The 22,304-nt window shown below is 39.4% G+C and overlaps 1 protein-coding gene across 5 annotated transcripts in view; it reads right to left on the bottom strand.

Moving 5' to 3' along the window:
• Positions 1-305: 305 nt before the first annotated feature.
• LOC121673408 (BEN domain-containing protein 5) overlaps positions 306-22,304 on the bottom strand; it is a 93,311-nt gene continuing 71,312 nt past the window's right edge. For 2 of the 5 annotated variants that reach the window (XM_042046693.1, XM_042046690.1), the window contains exons 2-6: positions 17,281-17,414; positions 15,255-15,630; positions 8,978-9,126; positions 4,315-4,528; positions 306-504 (exon numbers count right to left, since the gene is read on the bottom strand). In XM_042046693.1, the coding sequence (XP_041902627.1) occupies positions 344-504; positions 4,315-4,528; positions 8,978-9,126; positions 15,255-15,630; positions 17,281-17,385 (1,005 nt within the window). In that variant the 5' untranslated portion in view covers positions 17,386-17,414 and the 3' untranslated portion in view covers positions 306-343. Of the gene's footprint in view, positions 505-4,314; positions 4,529-8,977; positions 9,127-15,254; positions 15,631-17,280; positions 17,415-20,498; positions 20,651-22,304 lie in introns of those variants that run through there. The other 3 variants (XM_042046692.1, XM_042046691.1, XM_042046694.1) reach the window with 3 other exon arrangements.

Here is a 22,304-nt window from a genome sequence, read left to right on the forward strand (position 1 = left end):
AAGCAGATGTTTTACTGCAGCTCAGATCCACTAACTCCAGTAAAACTCAACGTAGGGCAAATGTGTCGGTGTCCGCAGAATCACAACCTATGTACAGCCGCAGGTACCAAACTGCAACTTGCTGGAGAAACCTTGGAAACTTCAGTTTTCATTGTGAGTGAACTTACAATATATCTTACATTACTTAAAAGCAGTTTACACCATGACAGAGCTGCTCAAAAAACGCATCAGTTATAGGAAGAGAGCAACGCTTCAAGTCAGCTTCTCCCATCAGCAAAAATGCCACACAAATCAAAAAACAACACTTAGGTAAAACACTAAGACTTTATTAAAAATCCAAAATTTATTGCAAATTGTACTTTGCAATTTCCCTCCTTTCTTCATTTTTACATGATTTATTGATATCCATGATTTTTTCACAGATGTACTTGTTGACTTTGGAGAGTCTCTGTGCAATTTCAGTTTCATCCACAGTTTCTTGTGCTATTCTATCATACAAACATTCTGGGGAGAGAAAAGAAGGAAAGAGTCATTAGGATATTTTTAGAAAACAATATAGCCCTGAGTTGGGCTAACTACTCAAGAGACAGCAGTGAGTAAGCACTGTGTATATTTGTTGCAAGACAAGAGCAGCTTTCTTTGATTCACCAGCTATCTTGTTAAAGTCAAGATTTGTCACCAGGCTTGAATCAGTGGCATGACCAACTTCCAGTTATGCTGTGACTACATTAATAGGCTTCCCATACAGAAACAAGGCTAAACCCAACCTTTTACAGTGCCAGTCTTGCCTGCCTGACTCCTGCATTTGTCTGAATCTCCACAGCAGGTTTAGTCTCTTCCCAGGTGGACTGTCTCACCAGAGCTGTGTGCACAGTCACTCCCACCTGCACCCCTTCCAGAGGGTATGGAAATGATAATGCTTAGGAAGAGAAGCAGTAACCAGCAGGAGAACACTTTAACCCATTTATTTCATTTTTTACATCTCTTCCACATTCGTTAATGTCCGTGTCTTTATCAGCTGCCCTGTCCCTGGGCATATTTCACTTTTACTAGCGGATTATTCAGGACAATAGCCATCTCCTTGCATGTTTGAACAATAAATACACTTTGTGAAATACACGTTATCTGGAATACAAAAAGCAAGTGATAGCACTGCAAAAGCCATGTGGGCAGTGAAAGCTGAGATAATTTTTCTTCCCAGATGGGTAGTTTGGTGCCAGAATGCTGCAGAGGTCACTGAAATCTGAAGTGGTGCAACACACACAACTCCTTAGTGACAAGAGGTTTGGGGTTTTTTGGTTTTCATGAACAGACCGATGTATTTTGTTGTGTAGCCTTCCCAGACTGGTTAAACAAACTCTGTTCTGCTCTGCCTAGTGATCTATTCCATTAGCTGTTTATTGCTTCACATACAGAAAGCCATAGAGATTATTGCTTAATTAACATGGTTTACAACATTTCTAATGCACCATATTAAAAAGTTATGAAAATTAAGTACTATGCATGCTTTGTAGTTCATTTGGAAACCTCTGAGAAGTTTTATAAAAGGTTATTTTGCATTAACAAGGTTTATAACAGTGCACATCCATCATACTTTTTATCATTTCTTTATTACATACTACACAGTGGGGATTTTAAAGAAGCTATAGAGATATCAGACACATTAAGAGCTAATGTTGTCGTTCAAAAATCTATTTTAAATAAGTTAGTCTGTGTCCACAGAATGATGAGAACATCTAAAGCAATGTGAATTTTATGTTGTAAGACGTACTGAATACAAAATAAATGAAATTAACCAGCATGCAGCCTGATAGCTGAAATGCTGATCAGCAGTAAACTATGATTAGAAATACGACACCTAAGAAGAGGCACATCACTGAGAGCCTGAAGAAAGCCAATGTGTTTGCAGGACATAAGCTGGCCCTACAGCAGTGTCAGGAACACTCCCAGGCAGATACACCCAGTAAGGTGAACTCCCAATGAAAGACTGTGTTGCTCATTTAGCCACAAAGTCAAGCAAAGAATCACTTGACAGCACTCATTCAAAAGCTGTAATTTTAAAAGTCCATGGGACCCAGACAGATCCTTGCCCACAGTTTTTCCTCTCCATCTCTTCCAATTTCTGTGATGGGGGTGCAGAAATAGTAGTTTATTACTTGCATAAGGATACTGGCTTAGGGCTTCAAAGAGTACTTTGGGGGTTCTGCTCCTTTGTCTTTTGGCTTTACAGGAGCACACAGGCATCCCTTTGTACTGCTAAATACCAAAGATTCAAGTAGACCTCAAAGGCTAACCAGGAGCTTCACTACTTTTTGTGATGCCTGATCCAAATCATTTGAAAACTCCCTCATATTTCACCTATTTGTCCCCTTGCTGGTCATTGTTTTGTTTTGCTTTGCTTTCTCCATCACGGGGCAAGACCTGCTAACACTGACGCAAATGCAAAGGACGTGACAACATGGAAAATCATGGTTATGAGCTACGCTGTCCCACTGCTATGGGCAGCCTGACACCTGCAACACTGGCCGTGCAGTTTAACTGGTTCAAGAGGAGACTGTACAGGCTGGAGTCTAACAAAGGGGAGTCAGAGACAAGGTGAAAGAAACACTAAAAAGAGGAACATGGAAAACCAGGGCATGTAACAGTGGAATTCAAATGAGGGTTGAGGCTGGAACCAGAAGTATGACAGAAAACACAGAAAAATGAGGCAATAGGGAAGGGCTGAATTGCTGGTGAGTGTAAAGGTATGGAAGAGAAGAAAGGGAAGGGCCCCATCTGCCTCTCACCATGTACCTGTTGGAGCAGACGTCCAAACTCACTGTAGTCAAAACAAGGGAAATTTGAAGAAAGCTGTCATCTAAATGGCTCAAGCAACACAGAATAGCCCTGACAGAAGTAGAAGAGGAAATTCTCACAGAAGCAACCTCGCCAGCAGTGCTGAGGAGCAAGAGCCTCCAGGAGGGAAACTGGAAACCACTTTGCAATGGGCCAGTGGAAAATAACCCCTGTTTGCTGCGTGCTTGTAAGCACACACCAGGGCAACCAATTCTGCTTCCCATCTGGAGCTGACAAGGGGAGCCACCGCCACAGAGTGGATTCCTTATGTGGCCAGTACATCATTACTCAGCTACATGTGTAAGGATTGTACCAAAGGCCCCAGACAGAACTAGAAAATCAGCATGGAACAGCTTCCACATCCACATATAACCTTGAAGCAGATTAGTAAAAAAAACCCATGTATTTTACTCATTTCTTATAAACTAAGAAAGATGACAGTACGGAGATAAGTTTCCAACTTTTCCCCACACAACACAGACACAGACACACGCACACACTCAGAGGAATCGTATTTCTTACTCCAAACATGGTACTTTCATGGCAGATTACAACGCCTCTTTATGAGTTCACAGTTAAGAGCAACTAAGAACAGGAAATGCAGAATAATGAAGCTCTACCAAATGGGGAGATTTCTTTCAACCCTACTACAATTTAGTATGGACACAAAACCTAAAAATCCAATTTCAGTATGTATTCCATGAGGAACCAACTCAGTTCTGACTTAAAAAGAAGCCTGAAATACCAAGAGAGACAGAAATGATGCAACACAGGCATGATGATACAAAGGGACTGAAATTCACCATTCAGTTTAAATAAAGGAGAAGGCTTTCTCTTTCTCAAGGTACTACACACATGGACTCAGGCTTGCAGTTACTGAAAGTGTCATTGCAATTTTCCCTACCAGATGAGGTCAGCGATTTACACCTCCTGTCCAAATTCCAAATCAAGTGCAACAATTAATTTTTACTATTTCCATTTTCTCCACTTAAAAGGGTAAAACTATTCTTTCTTGCCTTTGAAGGTATGCATATTTTTATAGTCACAGCTATAATGGTTTCTGTGCCTCATGCCAGAGCTGGTTATGTTCTGGATGAAAGAATGTGGTAAAGCTACTCTCAGTCTTGTTTAAAGGAATATATGCACTTTAAAAAAATCATCATGTTTATAAATGAATTCTAGAACAACATGTTGTTCTCCAGGCTCAGAGTCCTACCCTGCAAGTGGTCTAAAGTGATCATCTTCTCAAACCTTACTGAAGTCAATGTACAACTCTTCAGCTGTGGAGGCCTGCACTGTGCACAGCTATTGCAATGTGTTTTACTGTTCCTGGGTACGTATGCACTTCACAATGCAATAGCAACCTGAATTACAGTTTTTAATCAGTTAATTTTAAATGAGCTGAAAAGAAGCATCTTTCAACTCGGTGATTAATGGTTAAACTCCAAAGCAGGAAGCAAAAGTTTTCAAATAACCTACCTCTGACAATGCTTAATTTGTGAGGTGAGAGAGGTGGCTTGGGAACGGCATCTTTCTTTTTTTTGGTTGCAACTCCTGTGACACTTCTGTTCTTGAGAACATCTGTTCCCCAAATCATAACCGCTAGATTTTTTGTATACTTTGAATCTCCTTGTGTTACTTGCAGCTGGTGCCATTTCTCCTCATCTACCCAAATTCCACTGCCAAGATGGACCTAGAAGGTAGTAATAATAACAACTTATCTATGGTATGTAGCACACAACAGTATCCAAGTGCTGTAGGAACATTAATATTAGGAACTAAAATAACAGTAATTAGGGCTGAACAAATCCATTTTGCCTAACTCTGAAAGTTCTCCAACTTTGTGGGTCAAGGAGTTCAAGTCAACCTCAATATATATTTCCTTTTAGTAATCTCTACTTTTCCCCCCCACATAACCTCTCTCCTGAAAGACTGTGGTCAGGAACAGAGATTGAAGAAGGAAACGGTGAACACATTCAGTATTATAAATTTATGCACAGCATATAAACCAAGCAGTTGCACCAGCCTAATTCAGGAGCAAGATGAAACGCTTCCCCTTGGCTAAAACAGACTTTACCCAAAGCATATTCCGGAGGCAGTAGAGAGGGAATTACTCCCTAAGTTGTATTCTGTACCTGTTGGCAAAACCCAGCCTGATTGTTTGAAGTAACTGGAAGGGAAGAAAGGCTTTTGAGAGCTCCAATTTCAATATAAGTCAGGAGAGTTTGGAAGCTTTGTAAAACTTCCAATTCTAACACAAAGTGTGTCTATCATGTACAATCAACGTACCACATGAATACTGCTTTGTGGTTAGGCAATGACCCATTGCAGCAACATCATAAACCTTCCATTATCCAAGCAATGGGAAGTCGAGGTATTTCACTGAAGTAGTAAAGCAGGATAATATGGGTACTGGGAAATGCAGTGTGAAGCCATTGGAGTCTCCAAAAGGAAGATGCTCAAGTCCAGTTTTGCTTATTAGTCTTGACTGTGCTGGCTTGTCTCCCACAGGGCTACCCCTATGTCTCTACCCCAAGATTCCCAGTGCTCCAGTCTTAAGCCAAATGCAGGACAAGAATCCGAGCACCATCCTAAGGCTGCCACTACGTGTTTGAGCTGATAGTCCTCACGCTCAGGACACCTTCAAGCAACAGCAAGGACGTAACTCTACAAGTAACCAGCACAACTCTGACACCAGAGCAACCAGAATGCACACGCTGGCCCTGTGCCCTGCATGGAACCACAAATGCTTTGTACCCTGTATGTCTGTGCTCCAGTTTCTGGAGTACAGTGCAGACTCCTGAACTACCTCTGCACACAGCAAGCTTTGTTCACGTGGTGATGAACTTCATTCAGTGGGACACACACTTTCTCATCATCATAACAAGCTAAGGTGTGACCTGCACCTCCCAACTGCTGATCAGAGCTCACTGCACTTACCTTCAGACCTTCAGACAATCTGGACAAGCGCAACATACCAAGCAGATCTATCAGTCGGACTGCTACATATCCAAATTTTACCTTTGATTAGATCTGGTCCAGTGGGGGGGTCTTTCTGTAACATTAACACTTACAAAAAACTTTCTGCCCCCTTATGGTTAAAAAAAAATCCCATCAACAAAATCCCATGGCAAAACTGCATCAGAAGGCTCTGTTTGCCTAAACTGTTGTGCCCTTAGTTTTCTGTGGTTTTACTCATTTCATCTGGCTTTACATAAACTCTCCCATACAAATCTGAGCAGTATCACTGAAGTCCCATTAAATGCAATGAAAATTGGACAAAGCTACTGTAAAATTTTATATACCCATAATTTTACTGCCTGTATTCAACTGAATACCATTTTTCCTTTAAATGGAAACCTGCTTTAATTATTAACGAGGACTATAACCTCAAGAAATTTTTTATTACAACGGCATCCTTCAAAAGCAACTAGATGTTTAAAAACTTAAATAGAGTAATATGAATGGTTTGGCTACAAGCTATGTTATAAAAAAAAATTAAAACTCCACCTTCCTTAAGGCATAAAACCATACAGCAAGCTGCCTCTCCTGCAGAATCTTCTACACTAAAGGGATTCTAAGAAGCTTTTCACAGGTCTGCATGGACAGAAATTAAACTAGTAATAACCACAATACAAACACTCCTTTTTTTTTCCCTTTTTCTCTGTTGTTGAGCCTCTTCATAAATGATTTTAAAAAGGCACACTCTTTTGGTGCTTTCTACATATTTTGTAAAGCAACTTCAATCAGGAGTGAGCAGTCTGTACTCAGGAACTAACCACAGTACATTTTTTAATTCAGTTATTTCTGGTTAGATCTTGGTAAAGTTTTCAGGGAAAATGTCTGAAAGTTACCTAGAAAATCACTAAGATTAGGAATGTTGTGACATATCAAGTTTTGGGTGTCTGTATTACGTCAGTTGTAGAGACAGTTGTATTTGATCAAAAATCTGATTCCCCTCTGCCAAAATTAGGGTTTGCCTTTGCCAAAGATTATTTAGTCTCTTAAGATACTACATTATTCATTAGCTTGAAGTTACTCAAAAGAAAAGAACAGGTTACAGGAAGTATTTTTAATATTTATGCTTCAGACAGATCATCTCTTCTTTTAACATGCGCCATTTATTAAAAAAGCAATTGCTGGTATGAAACACCTATGGCAACAGCAACTATGTGACAGACAGCCACAGCCACAGCAATCTTACGTCTCCCTTTTTCTATTTCTAGCGCTGTTATGGTGCAGAATTCAATCTGCCCGTGTCTCAGTTTACCTCTCTACAACAGGCCCAGCACTGTTTCCTATCAGTCCCAAAGCTCTGGGAAGCTCACTGTACTCCACACTCAGAAGACATTCCCTTCTTGCTGAAGAGCTGCCCCATGAGCCAGACTCTTGTCTTGATGAAATCAATGGGAAATTTACTCCCAATTTCAGCAACTGCAGATCAACCTTCAAGCACAATGCAGCAGAGACAGCAGCGAATTCAAAGCAACGCGCAGCAGCGTGGCTGTGCTAACATCTGCAATAGATCTAAAACGTGGCTCAGAAGATGAACTCTGGGCTTTTTTTCTTTTTTTTCCCCCTCTTCTTTCTTTTCTTTAAATGAATGCCATAGGCTCTTTCTCAGTAACTCAGTTTTCCCTCTGGAGGGAAGAGATTTATCTGCTTTGAAAGAATCCTACTAAGATCAAATCTGGTGCCACAAAGGGTAAGATTTGTAAAAAAGTATTTCAACTACTCTAGTGGTGCATATCAATAAAGGAATACTGAAATAAAGCCATAAATAAGGAAAACTGAAGAAAACTACCCTCCAACACTCCAAATACATTGTTAGTTCACATTTCTGGCATCTGAGCTGGCTGTAGCCCCAGTAAATAGGCCAACCAAGAACCAAAATTACAAAAAGAAAATTAAAGAGATACTAATATCTGTAAAGACAGAGAAAACTTCAGCAAAAGAAGTGCCAAGAAGCTGACAGATGAAAAAAGGGTACAGGAAAAGCTGTATACAACTACTAAAGGATGTGCCCTATCCCACAGACCTTAAGTGGAAGAGAAGGAGGTAAAGGAAACTCACGCAATAATACACCTGAAGTTTTCATTGCACAAATATACACAAAATAATCAAGCAAATGACATCTTTAAATATATTAGGCAAGAAAAGCTATCTGAACCAAATACCTGTCACTGTCAAGATTCTACTATTTTTCATGTACATTCTGTCCTCAACGATTATGTTGAATTCATCTTCAAGAAGGACAGACATTGTGCAGTCAATCTTTTAACACAAATCTGAGAATGCAGTTTCATGCTATTCCATCAGTAACTCCACTGTATGGCAAAGCTGGAATGGATGTTTCCTCCCTAAGGTTTCTCAGATTAGAGTACCAAATGCATATATACACCAAGAAACAGGATCTGCACAGGCAGTTCTGAAGGACTTATAGTTTTGTATAAAGAAACATCACAGTTATTTAATGATAATGGAAACAGCTGTAAAAGCAGGCCTAGGTAGATGAGCAGTTAATGTGTTAAACATGCTGAAACCTGAAAAGCTCTCAGTCAGATTCTGGCAAACTAGAGCTAGATGGTGTTTCACCAGCTTCACAAAAGTCTCTGGAAAGTAGCACTACGTCAGCTCAATTCAGTGGCAATGCTCCTACCAGCACCAAGGGAGCCCATTTTCACTCCAGGGTTCATAATTACCTCCTGCACTCCACTTCAAACCAAACATGAGGGCTTCTCTGCAACATGACTACAGCACATTGTAAAAATTAAAAACCTTTTAAGAAAAAGTATTTTGGTTAAGTAGACTCATGTAACTTTATAGTGAGGGCTACCGACTTTGGTCAATATTTGGTGTATTTATGGATGTCACTAACTGAAGACTATGTCAATCTGCCTCTGCATGCATATTTAATAAATGCCTCATGTTGCACAGCATTCAATGCTCCCACCACTGAAGATATTTTTCTATGCTCTCCATACCTGTGTAACTTCACAATTTTCCTCAGCATAACAGCACACCTTCATGAAAACTGAGGAAGCTTGGATAAGCTGCTACCATGCAAAATCATGAAAATTCCACAAGAACATCACCTGATGGACATTTACACATTATTCATGCTATATTTAACATAAAATACCTTTCCATTCTCGAGAATATACTTGTCCATTACTGGAACAGGGGCAGGGTAGTATGTTGATGTATTTGCTTCCTCATTGAAGGTCTTCTGTACCTCAGGTTCAGGCTCAATTGATTCAGGTTTTACTTTTTCAACCTCAATGGCAGGTCCTAGACAGTTAAGAAAAGAGAGCTGTCTGCTATCCCAGAGAACATGAAATCAATCCCTTCATGACCCATGATTAGCATAAAATAACACATTAGTCATGCTCATTTTAAAGTTAGAAGTAATCTAAACCAAAATCCTACTTCTGAACATCAATACGTAACAGCAGGATAAGTATTCCTGCCTTATAAACATTAAAATGTTTAATTTTAATTTAAGTGTTTAATTTTATTCTTAAGGCATAAGGACAATTATAGATATGGGTAAGATTTCTCCAATGCACACTAAGGAAATTATGTTAAAATGACACTGAAATTATAAAACAAAAGCAACAATAGTAATTCTTCAAATAAGAATTGCTATATAGTTGCATAGGAATCTGCATAATTTACTGTGATAATTACATAAATTATCCACACCACATAGAATTACAAATTTTATAGAAATCTGAAATCTCTTTAGATATAATAGAGGTGTATAAAAATAGTGAGGATCTGCAGAAATGCTATGAAGGAAACAGGCTACTTATGCTAAAGTGTCATGCACAGAAAGAATATCAAAGGTTAAAAAAACCCACATAAATTAGAACTTTGATTGTCCAATCCATCCAACACTGATTTTTATTTTTAATGTAATCAACAAAAATTATGCACAGATTAAACAATGGAATACTACTAAGCATATGTTTGAGACTTCAAAGGAAGATAATTATTTTGTCAGTCATCAACTTTTCTTTTCCAGATCCAAGTTATAAAGTGTTCCTAAAAAGATAGAAGAACAAACTAAAAATAATTTGTGAACTGGATTTCATGACTCCATTCATTGCAGGGGTTCCACCAGAAGTCTAGGCTATGGCCCCAAGCCTATCAGTGCCCTGTGATGTCTGGCTCTAGGATCCCAAGAAGCTCCAGCAGGCACTGAAGTTTCATGCAGGGCCGGTGGCTCAACAGCACAGCAAGGTTTCCAGCTTAGACTCTGGACACCATGGAAATACCCCATGTCCAGAACCCTAAGGATAAACTCACCCACTTGTCAGTGCTAGATTGCATCAGGCTGGTGCTGAGAGCACTGCACCACTGTGCAACCCAACCCTGACATCTTCAGCCAGTGACAATTCAATCATCAGGTCACCCTTCAGCTCCCTGCTCAGTGTTTGCGCACACAGACTCAGCCTTGAACTGATCCAACTCTGCAAGTCACGCTGGCACCACAACTCAGGTCTTAGTCACACATCTTAAATAGTTCCTGTGCATTCATCCCTCCCACTTTGTGCAGTTTCATTTAGAGATTATTATACAGCGATAGCAGTGCTTCCTCCGTTGTCAGCATTTGACATTTATCCTATAGCTTACTCCACACCTACATAGCCGGCTAAATGTTCTCAGCTGGCTGCCACTCCACGCTCTGCAACGACTGAAAGTTGTCTTGGCAACTCAGACAATCCTACACTGCAGTGCCACCAACAAGAGGGTCTTAAGAGCCAGCCCCAATGCAAGCAGAATGCAAACAGAGAAATCACAAAAACATCCCATTTGCATTATAATTTCATAGTGATCTTAGTAAGCACCTCTAGTACCATGAATATACAACAGTAAAGCCAAGACAAACTAAACTTCCTAAGCTTGAGACTGTAAGGCTGATTCAGACTGGGAGAAGATCCAGACCGGTTAAAAACCCAAAGCCTGCCCACAGCATGGGCACACCTGAACAAGCAGCTGCAGGGGTGTAATTGCCAGTGGGACCTTAGGACGTCATCTCTGAAGCTGCTACTTTAAGAAAACATCCTTCAACAAAGGGCTATTTTCTTACACTTTGAAAGTCACTTCGAGGAAGACACCTAAGTATAACCACCTTCTTCCTAGCAGGAAACGTTTATTTCAGTTTAAACACTTTTGCTAGTCCCTATTTAGAAGTCTTTTACTGTTTTTAGTCATATATTGACACAGCTGGAATTTGGTTTCCAGGACTTTCCCAAGAAAAAAGCTGATTAAAGTCCACAGAAACCACAGCTCTCACAGGCCAGAATACCTCTGCTGCAATTCATGCTTTACTACTTGCTTAGAAGTCACCAAAAGAAAGCCTTTAAAATATCTTTTTTATATCCTGATTTTTGATTCCCAAACAGAAACCTGTCTCTAACCAGGCAGGCTCTACAGCCACTTCTACCAACCACTAAACTCTGTGTTTTCAACCCCGCATGCTGTGAATTGCACATGCGACCTGCACTCCTGCCTGCCTGCTAACGAGAGCTGTGTGCCCCATGCACTACACTCCAAGTTCCCCCTCTCTGCAGCTCTGGTGCTCTGCATCTTATTTTAAAGATGATGAATGGGATATATAAAAATATATACCTCTATCTAAAGGCTTAACAATGACAGCACTTACGTAATAAGGATCAGGGAAAAAAAAAATAGGCGATTTTCGGAATGCAAGAAGGAAACAAATGTTTTATTGCAAAATCTTTCTCCTTCTAACTGAAGTTTTTTCATAATATCCGAAAGGCTAGCAAGTTCAGATCAGGATGAAGAGGTAGAAGGCTTCCCTTTGCCATCCCTTTTCCTCAAAAATGTGTCTTAGACTACATGCTACTCCAAAAATTACTAAGAAAGTTAAAATAAATTGATTGGTCAAGTGGTCAGCATACATTTGTAAGCAGCAAGTTTTTCTACATGGTCTACCAGAATTTGAAAGAAAACAACACAAGTCTGACAATGACAAGTGGTAATATCGGTACTTTCTGTACTTGACAGAAACCTTGGGCCTTTAAAATTTTTTTTTAACATCCAAAAGCCAAACAAATCTAGAAAAGCTGAAAAGCAGTAATTCTTGACATGTGGTAAGACACAAATCCCATTTCATTCTCCCTACTCTGGTGTCAGTCCCAAGACACTATAAACTGGATCACTGAAATTGAACTGGGATTAAAAATAAAACCTTGGGGGTCTGTGTGCACGTGCTGATGAATCAATGTTTCTGAAGGAATGTGAATATACTCCCTGACTTTGGAGCAACACTAATTCTCAGCAACGTAACATGAAAATGAAGAAATTATCAGGGAGCTAAAAACACCCAAGCATTATCCCTATACAACTTCAGTACTGCTGACCATATTTCCAGCCACAGGAAACTACACAGATCTTGCCCGGCAGACAATTATTTTTTTAAGAAGTTATTGAAATTCTTCTTTTGCAATCCAAGGGCTATATAAAGTCCACAGAGGGGAGAGTCAGTTATTAATTCTTTAAATCATCCTACCCTCTACTGATAAAAAGAGGGCCAATTAGTGTTTTCAGGTGCAACAAAACAAACTGCAAAGCCCTACAACTGCTGGGGTTCCAGTTCCCCAAGTGGGCAAGGCAAGAGGCTGCACACTTTATTCCAGGAGCTCAAGAGGGACACCATAACCTTTTCCACAACAATCATCACATTTTTCCACAGCTCTGGTCCCTAGAGCCCTGGTGAAATGCCTGCCTCCTCTGGGAAGGGATCTGCTGGGAAATAACATACTAAAATCATAAAGAAGGTATTAAGCATTTCTCCATGGATCAGTACTGATTTCACTACTGTCATCTGCCAAAGCTGCCTCCAAGGCTCTTTTGTGACAAAGAGCAATTCGGTGTCACCATGAGGAAGAAGAACCTCCTCACTCCTGCCACAAGAGTGGCTGCAGTGTAGCAGCAGAGCTGAAGGCCTGAGTCTCAAGTAGAATCCATTGACTTCCAGCTCTTCACTGAATTCAACACATTGATGGGAAATTAGGAGACTGACTACTTGACTGCACGTTAGCTCAAGAGGCTGTTCTATATCTGATCTGCAAGTTTAAAATGGCAACAGGCACACATTTCCCACAGCTGCAATTCATCAGCACAAACCAGCTGTCATCTCATGCAAAGAAATCACAAGTCTCTAAGGTGAAATAGAAATGCAATTAGTTTGCATTAAGTCCAGCCTGCTAGAAGTGCAGTGTAACATAAATTACATGTAATTTGAAACTCTAGGTTTAAGAGATCACTGCAACTGCAGATGAATTCAGGATGTAATTTATTTTCAGAACAATTTCCAGAGATTATTCACATACCCAAACATACCTCATTTATAGCTGGAAAAGTAAGGAAGACTAAAAAAATCTTTTCAGATCTATTCTTGATTAAAAGTAGCACTTTTTCATACTGTCATCAGACTCTCTAATTTATAACATGCTGAAGATGTCTCCCTTGCTAATTATTCGTAAGTTTTGTATTGATCTTTTTAGAACATGGTTGTTTCTCTGCTGTGAATGAGACTACAAGGAAAAGCAACAGAGTAAGCAACAGTTAATACACTGAGTCTTGGGAAATACAAACCCTGTGAAGGACACAGCCAGCACAGCCAAATTCTACCTTTGTTACCAACAAATGTTCCTTACAAGTAATAATAAGGGATTTTTTTTTTTTTTTGGAAGTGTCCTATAGCTGATATTTTTCCAGGTATGTGATTAAATTTCAAGAACTTGTCTTCAATGTAATTGGGATCTGTTTTCAGTTGTCAGACTGATACAATGAAAATTCATGCCCATATTTAGAGTCAGTATTTTTTTCCAGGGCTTCTTTTCCTCTTTTTTTTTTTCATTTTTTTCCTAAGGTTTCTTTTTTTGGCTCAAGTAAAAAACACATCTTCTTTTTCTTAAAGAAACAAGACAGAATGCAGTAGCTGTCTTCATTTCACTGCTGGTCTCACCACTCCAATTGCTGTCAAGTCTACAAACTAAATTGGTACTTTACACTGTTCAGCCCCATTGCCTACCAACATCTGGCTCGTGCTCCATTCCCATAAATTCCAGCTAACTACTTGCAGATGAAGAAACATCTTTCCATCCAAGGAAAATTTTAGAAAGCTCAGTGGAATCTCCTGCCAACCACATCGTGTTTCCCAGGCTGTGGCAACCTTGCCTATTTAGTTTTATTTAGAAAGTTAACTAGAATGTTTATGGTAAGTAACGACATTTTAATTATGCACAGTGTAACAGTGATGAGCATTCACAATCAGACACTCCGTTTAGGTTGTGGGACACTCCAAGAACCTGGCTCCAAGGGTGTGGGCACACCTTAACACATGCTACAGCACAGGCACATGCTCTCCCAGGTCCAGCTCTGTACGTGAGGGTAACTCAGACCCACATGCAAATTGCATGCACTCGTTCCAGTCCAGGAGAAGAGCCAATATCCAATTGACATGCAAAAATTAAGTTTCCAGATACACAAAGGCAGACGTAAGAATGGCATGCTAAGGGTTGGATGCACAGATTTCAACCAAGTTTCAGTCACCGAGCAAATCTTCAACACACCAGTACCACATTCTAATAGCAAATAAATGTAATCTGTCGAATTTTTGAAGGTATTCCAAAGGTACCATCTTCAATAAAAAGGATGAACTTTTTATTTTGTCTTTTTTCCCATTTATTCCAACATAATGCTTAAATAATTGTTATAAACCCAAACAAAGGAGCAATTGACCCAAGATATTTAAAATTGAAATCCAAATTACACAAACCTGCATTTTGTAACAAGCGTTGATAAACGGGACACTAATATAAAGTTTTTTTAATTACGCTTTAACAATGCATTGTTTTTCAAATAGCACGGCTGTTTAAAGCCACTGCTAGAAGTTCAGGAATATATCACATTCTAATAAGCTACTAGTGGGAAGAGGAGTCAGAAAATGGAAGGTAACATAGTCACATAACAATAAACAAAATCCCTAACTGCAAAGGATAAATTAGTTTTAGCCCAACTATTTGTTCCAGCGCCTTTTCTTTTTTTTTTTTTTTAACTGTAACATATTGGTATATTTTGCAGATGATGCTTTATTAACTTTTTCAGCATATATTGGAAGGTCAGAGACTCTTTTTAATACAGCTGCTTAAAATGGAACTCTGATTCAGCCATACCAGCACAAAGACCTCTAGTTTTTAAAGAAAACCCCAGACGTACATAGCATACAAATTCGACACGTATTGTACAGCCACGGCAGAAAACCCTTTTAACATTCAATGTCCAGTTTAACAACCACCGTTATTCTTCAAATATGTCTCCATTACTATTGATCACACTTGCAAAATGCATTCAAACTAGTCCCACTTAAGTCCGGCACTTACCACTACCTAGTCTTAGGAGCAGTACATCCTGGAGCCTCCTGTTCAAGTCTCTGAGCTCTTTCATTTCTGACACGAGTGCCCCATACTCCTTTAGCTTCTTTGCCTGTTGCACAAGCTGTCTCCGTGTTCTCTCAAGCTCCTGTTGAATGTGTCTCATTTCTTCCTGTTGCTGCTGGTAACTCCTCAGCAATTCCTCATAGAGAATCCGAGGAACTACAGCATCGTCCATATTGTTCATGCCTTCTGTAGTCTCCATAAAAGCCTCCTCAGGGCTGGAAGTATTACTGAGACTCATCCCGTTCTGTTTTTCAAGGCGAGCAACAACTGCTTCAATGCTTTTGTGTGTACCTTCACTTTGTTTCCTCCCATCTTGTCTCTGCACGTTACAATAAAAAATAAATAAATTAGGAGAGCAGCAAGACAAAATAAAATCAAAATTCTACAGTCTTGGGAACTGTTAATATTCTTGTTTTCCAAAAAACCGAGACAAAGACAGTCTGCAAAAATATTTTGCCTAGCAGATTCTTATGGATATAATATACATCATAACTAACATGCAGTTGTAACTCAGCTAAATGCATGTACAAACTTCTGAGGCAGTTAAGGGCATTCGTGCAACACTTACAAAGCAGTGTACATGGGTCACCTGATTCCGTATCATTAATTTCTTTTTTAAAAAGTGGATCTAAATCTCTTTTTCTTTAAAGTTTACCCTTAACATTCAGATTTCTGACAGCAATTGATTTTCTGATAAGCAAGAGAAAGAACCAACTGTGTGCTCCATTTATCACCTGTGACGACATCACAGGTGAAAGCACCACAGGCACAAAGCTGTTCTGTGAACTGAGGGCTTGTCCTTCCCACACTTTGGGAGACAAAACCTTCTCTGACTCTCCCTACAGCATGTCCACCCAACTGCCTGATGCAAGTGACTAACGCTATCAGCAAACACTGAAAGGGATTTGAAAACACTAAAGCTGGAGACAGAATGTATCATCCAGCCTCATCTTCCTTATCAACTGATTCCTTCTATATTAGTGCTGCATTGCAGAGGCTTCAGGTCCTGGGAACTCTCAGTGGAATTTTACCTTCAGTCATCCGCACAAACCCTACAAATTAAATCACACCACTTTCCTGGGGCCTGGATAGTGGGATTGATATGTGACAGTACAGGTAAAGTCACTAAGCTTTACTGGCCAAATATCAAAAGGCATTTGAATTTCCAAGCAACTCCAAGGAAAGCAAATGCAGCTCGCAGATTAGAAGTGAGAAGCTGACACTATCAAATTCCCATACCACGATATCCATGAGTAATGTGGCAGAAAACAAAATTATCTGATGTTACACCTGCGGCATTCATGTTCTAAAAAAATTTTAACAATTAAAAAAACAGCTGGCCCACCACAAGGAAATGTACTAATATCACTCCTGCAGCTGCAAGACACATGAAGCCATAGAGCAATATCTTACTCTGAAGGTTGGCAGACTTTTAAAGAAATAATTTTATATCAAAAAATAAATACATTTCCATAGTGGGTTTCTGGCATTTGAACCTAAAAAGGCAGCTGGGAGTTATAATGGAGTGATACATTCCTGTCAATTCTTCTTGTCAGTCACTGCTGTATTTGGGCAGTCTCAGAGCACCCCCTCCAATTCCAAACAAGCAGTGAACAGTATGTCACAAGTGCCACCAAGAACAGCTGGTACTGTCAGGTACTGGTGACTTTTAAGGCATTCTGGGCCAAAGTGGAAGAGCATTGTTCCACCAATCTCAGATGGCTGTTACACTGTGCAGACAGTATACACAGGAGAACGTTTGATTGCACTTAAGTCAGGTTTTGAAAACCTATACCCCACCCCCACATACAATGTGACCCAATTTCACCAAACACAATGTTTTAAGGGGATCAAAAGCAAGCCTGGAATTCTTAAACTAAGACGTTTGTAATATGCCCGAAGCACTTGCAAAAAAAGATTAAAAAAAGGAAAGGAAGAAAAAAAAACAAAACCAGAAAGACTTCAGTACCTTACTGTGTCTAAGCTCCACATCTTCTTCCCCATAATCTGTAACCTCCCCAGCTTCTTCTATGTGATTGAGAGAGAGTTTGGGGATTTTAATTTTCTTCTGCATCACACTGTTCTCAAGGTCAGTTTTGTCCTCTAAAATGCATATTAAAAGTAAGATTTTGTTACATTAATCAGCTTTTTTACTTCCAAATACTACATGACTTAGACAAGACCAGTTACAAAACCCCAGCCTCCCACGATCCAATCCCCTCATAATACCATGATCAAATTAGTCCATGGTGTAAATCCACTGATGCCCACTGGCAGTTCCAGAGTTTCAATCAGGGATCAATCTGCCCCAACACACGAATAAATACTGAAAAATGACAAGCTAAATTCAAGTGATCAAAGGTGTCAGAGAGTGGCTTGTACTATCACCAAAGTAAGAGCTGAAGAGGCTGTAAATCAAACTTCCTGAAAACCATCTGTATTGCTTTATATTATGTTTACCACTGGTATTTTCATATTCATAATCCACTGCTGCAGTTCAAACTCTGCTTAGGGTTAAAGTGAAAATAAACTTGGTAATTCACCCCGTACTCTAAGCATCATCTGTCAGCAGCACAGATCTATTTGCACACATGGCAGACTCTGCTGTTCTGCAAAGGGCTGGAAAAAGGAATGTTGCTGGAGAGCTTCAAAGTGCATTACACAAAAGTTGCATAAGAACCAAATCTGTAACAAAATTACTGCACAACCCCTATTTCATGAATTAATAGTATTCGTCCTTTTCCTTTAGATACTATTGGCAAAGCCAATAAATATTTATATGAATCTTTGCATCTCATTAAAAAATTGAAGCAAAACATTTTCAAGTCTGTAACATTTTGACATATCTCAAAATTAGGTATTTAAAAATATTAATCTGAAAATACATTGAAAATATTTTAATATTCCTGAAAAGGTAGAGAGGGGTAGTGAACCAAGAGTACAGTCTCCCAAAATGTGCCTGTGACAGGTAAAATTCTTGTAGAACAGACAAGGTCTGAAAAGATTCCCCTGTTCCTGAGAGTGTCAAGGAGAAATGCATTTAAACTGTCAAGCATTGTCTTCGTACACTGAGAGATTATGAACAGGAAAACATTCTGAGTCTTCTTATCCACCTGCAAATTGTATTCTGCAAAGTGTCCCATGAATATTTTTGAAACTGCCAAGGAGAATGGCCCCTGTGAGTGCTTAGTTGCATTGACTTTTGCTTCCTCAAATTAGCATCTCTCCACAGGACCTCAAAATGGTTTGTGTTGACAGTGTAGGAAAGGGAAACAAAGGTAAATCACTGTTTAATGAGGAGCAAGGCATTCATTAGAAATGAATTACACAGATGAATGCAATTCATTTTGTTACAGATAGAAATGGATCTCTTGTAGGCAAATGGTGATATTACAGCCCAAGGCTATGTAAAAAGAATAGGCAAAGAACATGCAGAGTAAGACATTAGACAACCTGAAATGAAACGCAGATGGTAGCAATAAATACTAAGACAGATGCAAAAAGAAACAGATAAACAACAAAAAACAGCTAGGCTTATTTTAGATCATTCTCCATTCCCCAGAGCATTGTGGATGCTTATCCCAGTCAAACAAAAAGGCAATCCAACCGTTTCAGTTTTGAAAAATAAACCCCTATGTTTTCATTTATTTGGAAAATGTAGATTCATCAGAAAAGTGAGATAAGCAAATTCTAATGCCAAAGAGATGAGAAGAAAATAAGGGAGCCCTTCCCAAAAAAACCCAAATAACACAAACTTCCAGACTAAAGGATAGACTGATGGGTATTGGTATTTTCTTGGAATTTAAGAATAAATGAATCCATATTGAATGGGGCAAAAAAAGAAAACCACCAACTTTTTCTGTGTTCATGTATTTCAGGGTACTGGCTAGATTGAGGAATCCTTTGCTAAAATATGTTCTTTCAATTCCTTGGAGGAAGAGCAGCACATGGATACTGCAGAGCCAACTGCTCCAGACTGCTTTGCCAAAGCACCTTCCACAGGACATGCAGATGACCTCCTCTATTTGAAGAATTCAGATCAGTTTCTATCCTCTGAAATAACCCTTGGCTTCACAACCAGATGGACACAATCCATTACTTGACAGAGTTAACAAAGTTGTCTGCTGACAGCTCGCTGAGGTCACCAGAAGCCAGAACCCCACACTGAGTAGACAGGGACATGAGCCATCCTTCCCATGGCGGGGAAAAGTGACTCTTGGAGCAACCACAGACAGGGGTCACAGAGGAGTACGTGCCTGTGCAGACTACAGAAGTCAGCGAATACTTTGCAGTGAATAAACCAACATTCAAACAAAAACTATTTAGAAGAACAGTAATATTTATCTTTGATTTTGGCTTTTAAAGTCAATTCATAAAGGTTAATAACACATTCTGTGCACTTAACACTGAAAATGAAAGAAAATACTTAGTTTGGGGTCAAAGAAAACAAATGCAAATTATCTGAATTCTTCATTCTCTTCACTCTCCACTCAATTCCAGTTTGCCTATGAAATCTATGTTTGCAAAATTTCACTGGTTTTGAAGTTTGTTTATACATCTCCTTACAAATGCTTAGTTTGTACATTGCTGGCATGTAACTATCAACACAGTTCTCTTTCTGTTCATTTGACTTTTTGGTTTTACTGCTTATCTATACATGAACCAGTAAGCTGAAAAAAGGAACTCTTTTCTCCACACACAAAATTTGAAGAAACAATGAGTTTATGTAAGTTAAAGCTCAGGAACTTTAAATGTAATCAGTAAGCAAATAAATGTTCCTCTGCCTTCCAACAACAATACATTTAATATTTTTTTACATATGCTCTGGTCTTTGAAAGCTTATTTCTACCTAACACAATCCATTCAGTGTGTTGAATATGAAAAGGCCTTTTGTTCTTTTTTTTTTTAAGTGCATTTCTAACCTCTGTTGTCTTCTGCATTAGCTGCAGACAGAGCCAGAAAAATCTCATTCTGAATTTGAGATTAATGCTGGAGTTCTGGCTCTTGTTCTGTTAATATTAATGGAATTTGGGAAGGGGTGGGAGGGAGAGAGTGGAGACATGGGGGAAGGGTAGGAGAAACATGAACATGCATTTATAAGCAGTTCTCCTTAGGATTCTCTGTCTGCTGTTGTGCCATCAAACAAAAGATAGGTACGAAATAAAAATCCAGCAAAAAACAACACACCTGTGATTTTGAGCCAGAAGAAAACCAGGATAGGAACCAAATATATGGACAAGCTGCAATTCAGTGCCTGGGGCTACAGAAGAGAGAGAGGGGCAGCCTAAAAGCATTGTAGCTCAGAGCCTCATTTTGAAATGACCCAAATCACTTATCTGGACTTTGTTCCCAGCCATTTAAACCTTACTAGAAGTTAAAAATTACACCTTCCCCTAGGTGGCTATGATCAGCTTGTTATAAAGTTGTGTCTATGGTTTTCCTTAGATATGCAATGAGTTCAGTGATATCAATTACTGAGAACTAGCACTTAACATACTTAATTAGGTACTTGTAACAAAATATGCAGGGTGGATGCTCGATACAAGAATGGATTCCCTCTGTTCTTTAGGAAGGGACATTCTGAAAGACACGTATATTAGGAAAAATTGCTTTTGTTCACAGAGAACCTGGTATTCTGTGATTCAAGATAAAGAGTAAAGCATGCTGGAAATAACTGTACTCCAAGAAAAGGTCAGACTTGGAGAGATCTTGGCAGTCAACTCCTCACCATAGTGAAGCGCAGGCCTCAAGAGCCAGGGCACGTGACAGCGTCTCTCCCCATCCAGGCTTCTCCCAAAGCTGAACAGGCCGTCAGAAAAAAAGTGCCTGGGGAGATTTTTGGCCTCAGCAGTGCTCAAAGAAAGAAAAGCCAAAAAAGCAACCCTGCATTAGAGAATCTATCAACTAGCAAATGATAAACTGATCCTGGAATGCTTTCTTCAATGAGGCCCTCATTTCAGTGTCAGGATAGGTGGATCCAGACCAATAGGTAACAGCTTCAAGTCTAGAGGGGCAGGGAACTGAGGCAGAGAAAGCAACTTCAACAGGGCAGGGATTTGGTTAAATCCAAGGAGAAATATGTTAGTGCTCTAAAACTGAAAACCCTATTGTGGGATGTAAAATAAAACTATGAAAATCTTAAAGTCTCCTTAAAGCACTCCTTACTTTCTAATTTAGAAATAAGGACTGAACAAACTAATCCCTTCAAAAAAGAGTTCAAATGCTGATTTTTTTTTCCATCTTTGGAATAAAAGCTGGAAAAATAAAGGAAGAGCGATCTGCACTCCAAATGGATGAGGGATGGCAGGTCTGGTATCAGTCCAAAGAAGGGGCTTGGCAATGCTATAAATCTTACAGTAATAAAATGAAAGAACCTTGAACAGAATTCGTCCTTCCCCTAAGCCTTCAAAAAAATTCCACTCCTTGTGAAAAATGATATGCTGACAGATGAAAAAACTTACCATCAGCCTTCCCATTTCCAGGCATGTACCCAGCACATATGGACAACACCTGCACAAGATTCCCCACACACTGCTGCACTGAACTGGTTTGCTACTGATTCAGTCAGGTTGCTCCTACAGAGGAGCTAAGTTCACCTGCCTTTGCAGGCTGTGCACTGGTTACAGGTCAGAAGAAGTAAAAGATGCAAAAGAACCAAAGCACAGATCCCATAACCAAAGGTGTATGTGGTGTTTTAAAGCAAACACACCAAGCACAACAGGGCATGGATTCCTAAGTGCCACTTACACACAAATAAACAATATTCAATACTGCTGTGACTGAGAAGGAAAACAGCATGATAATAATAATAATAATAAAAAAAAAACCCCACCTAGCTTATTTGAAGCTGGGAAAAAAAAAAGAAATATAAATTACTTTCTTACTTAATTTAATGCACACATTAAAGGAGGACTTGAACAGGAAGAAGATTTCAGAAAATGTAATGATCCTGCAGGCTCAGAAGATATTCAGGATACAAAGCAAAAAGAAGTG

This window comes from Corvus kubaryi, unplaced genomic scaffold (genome assembly GCF_017639235.1).
Source record: "Corvus kubaryi isolate FWS band 111438036 unplaced genomic scaffold, C.kubaryi_AGA036_p1.0 65400, whole genome shotgun sequence".
Taxonomy (NCBI): domain Eukaryota; kingdom Metazoa; phylum Chordata; class Aves; order Passeriformes; family Corvidae; genus Corvus; species Corvus kubaryi.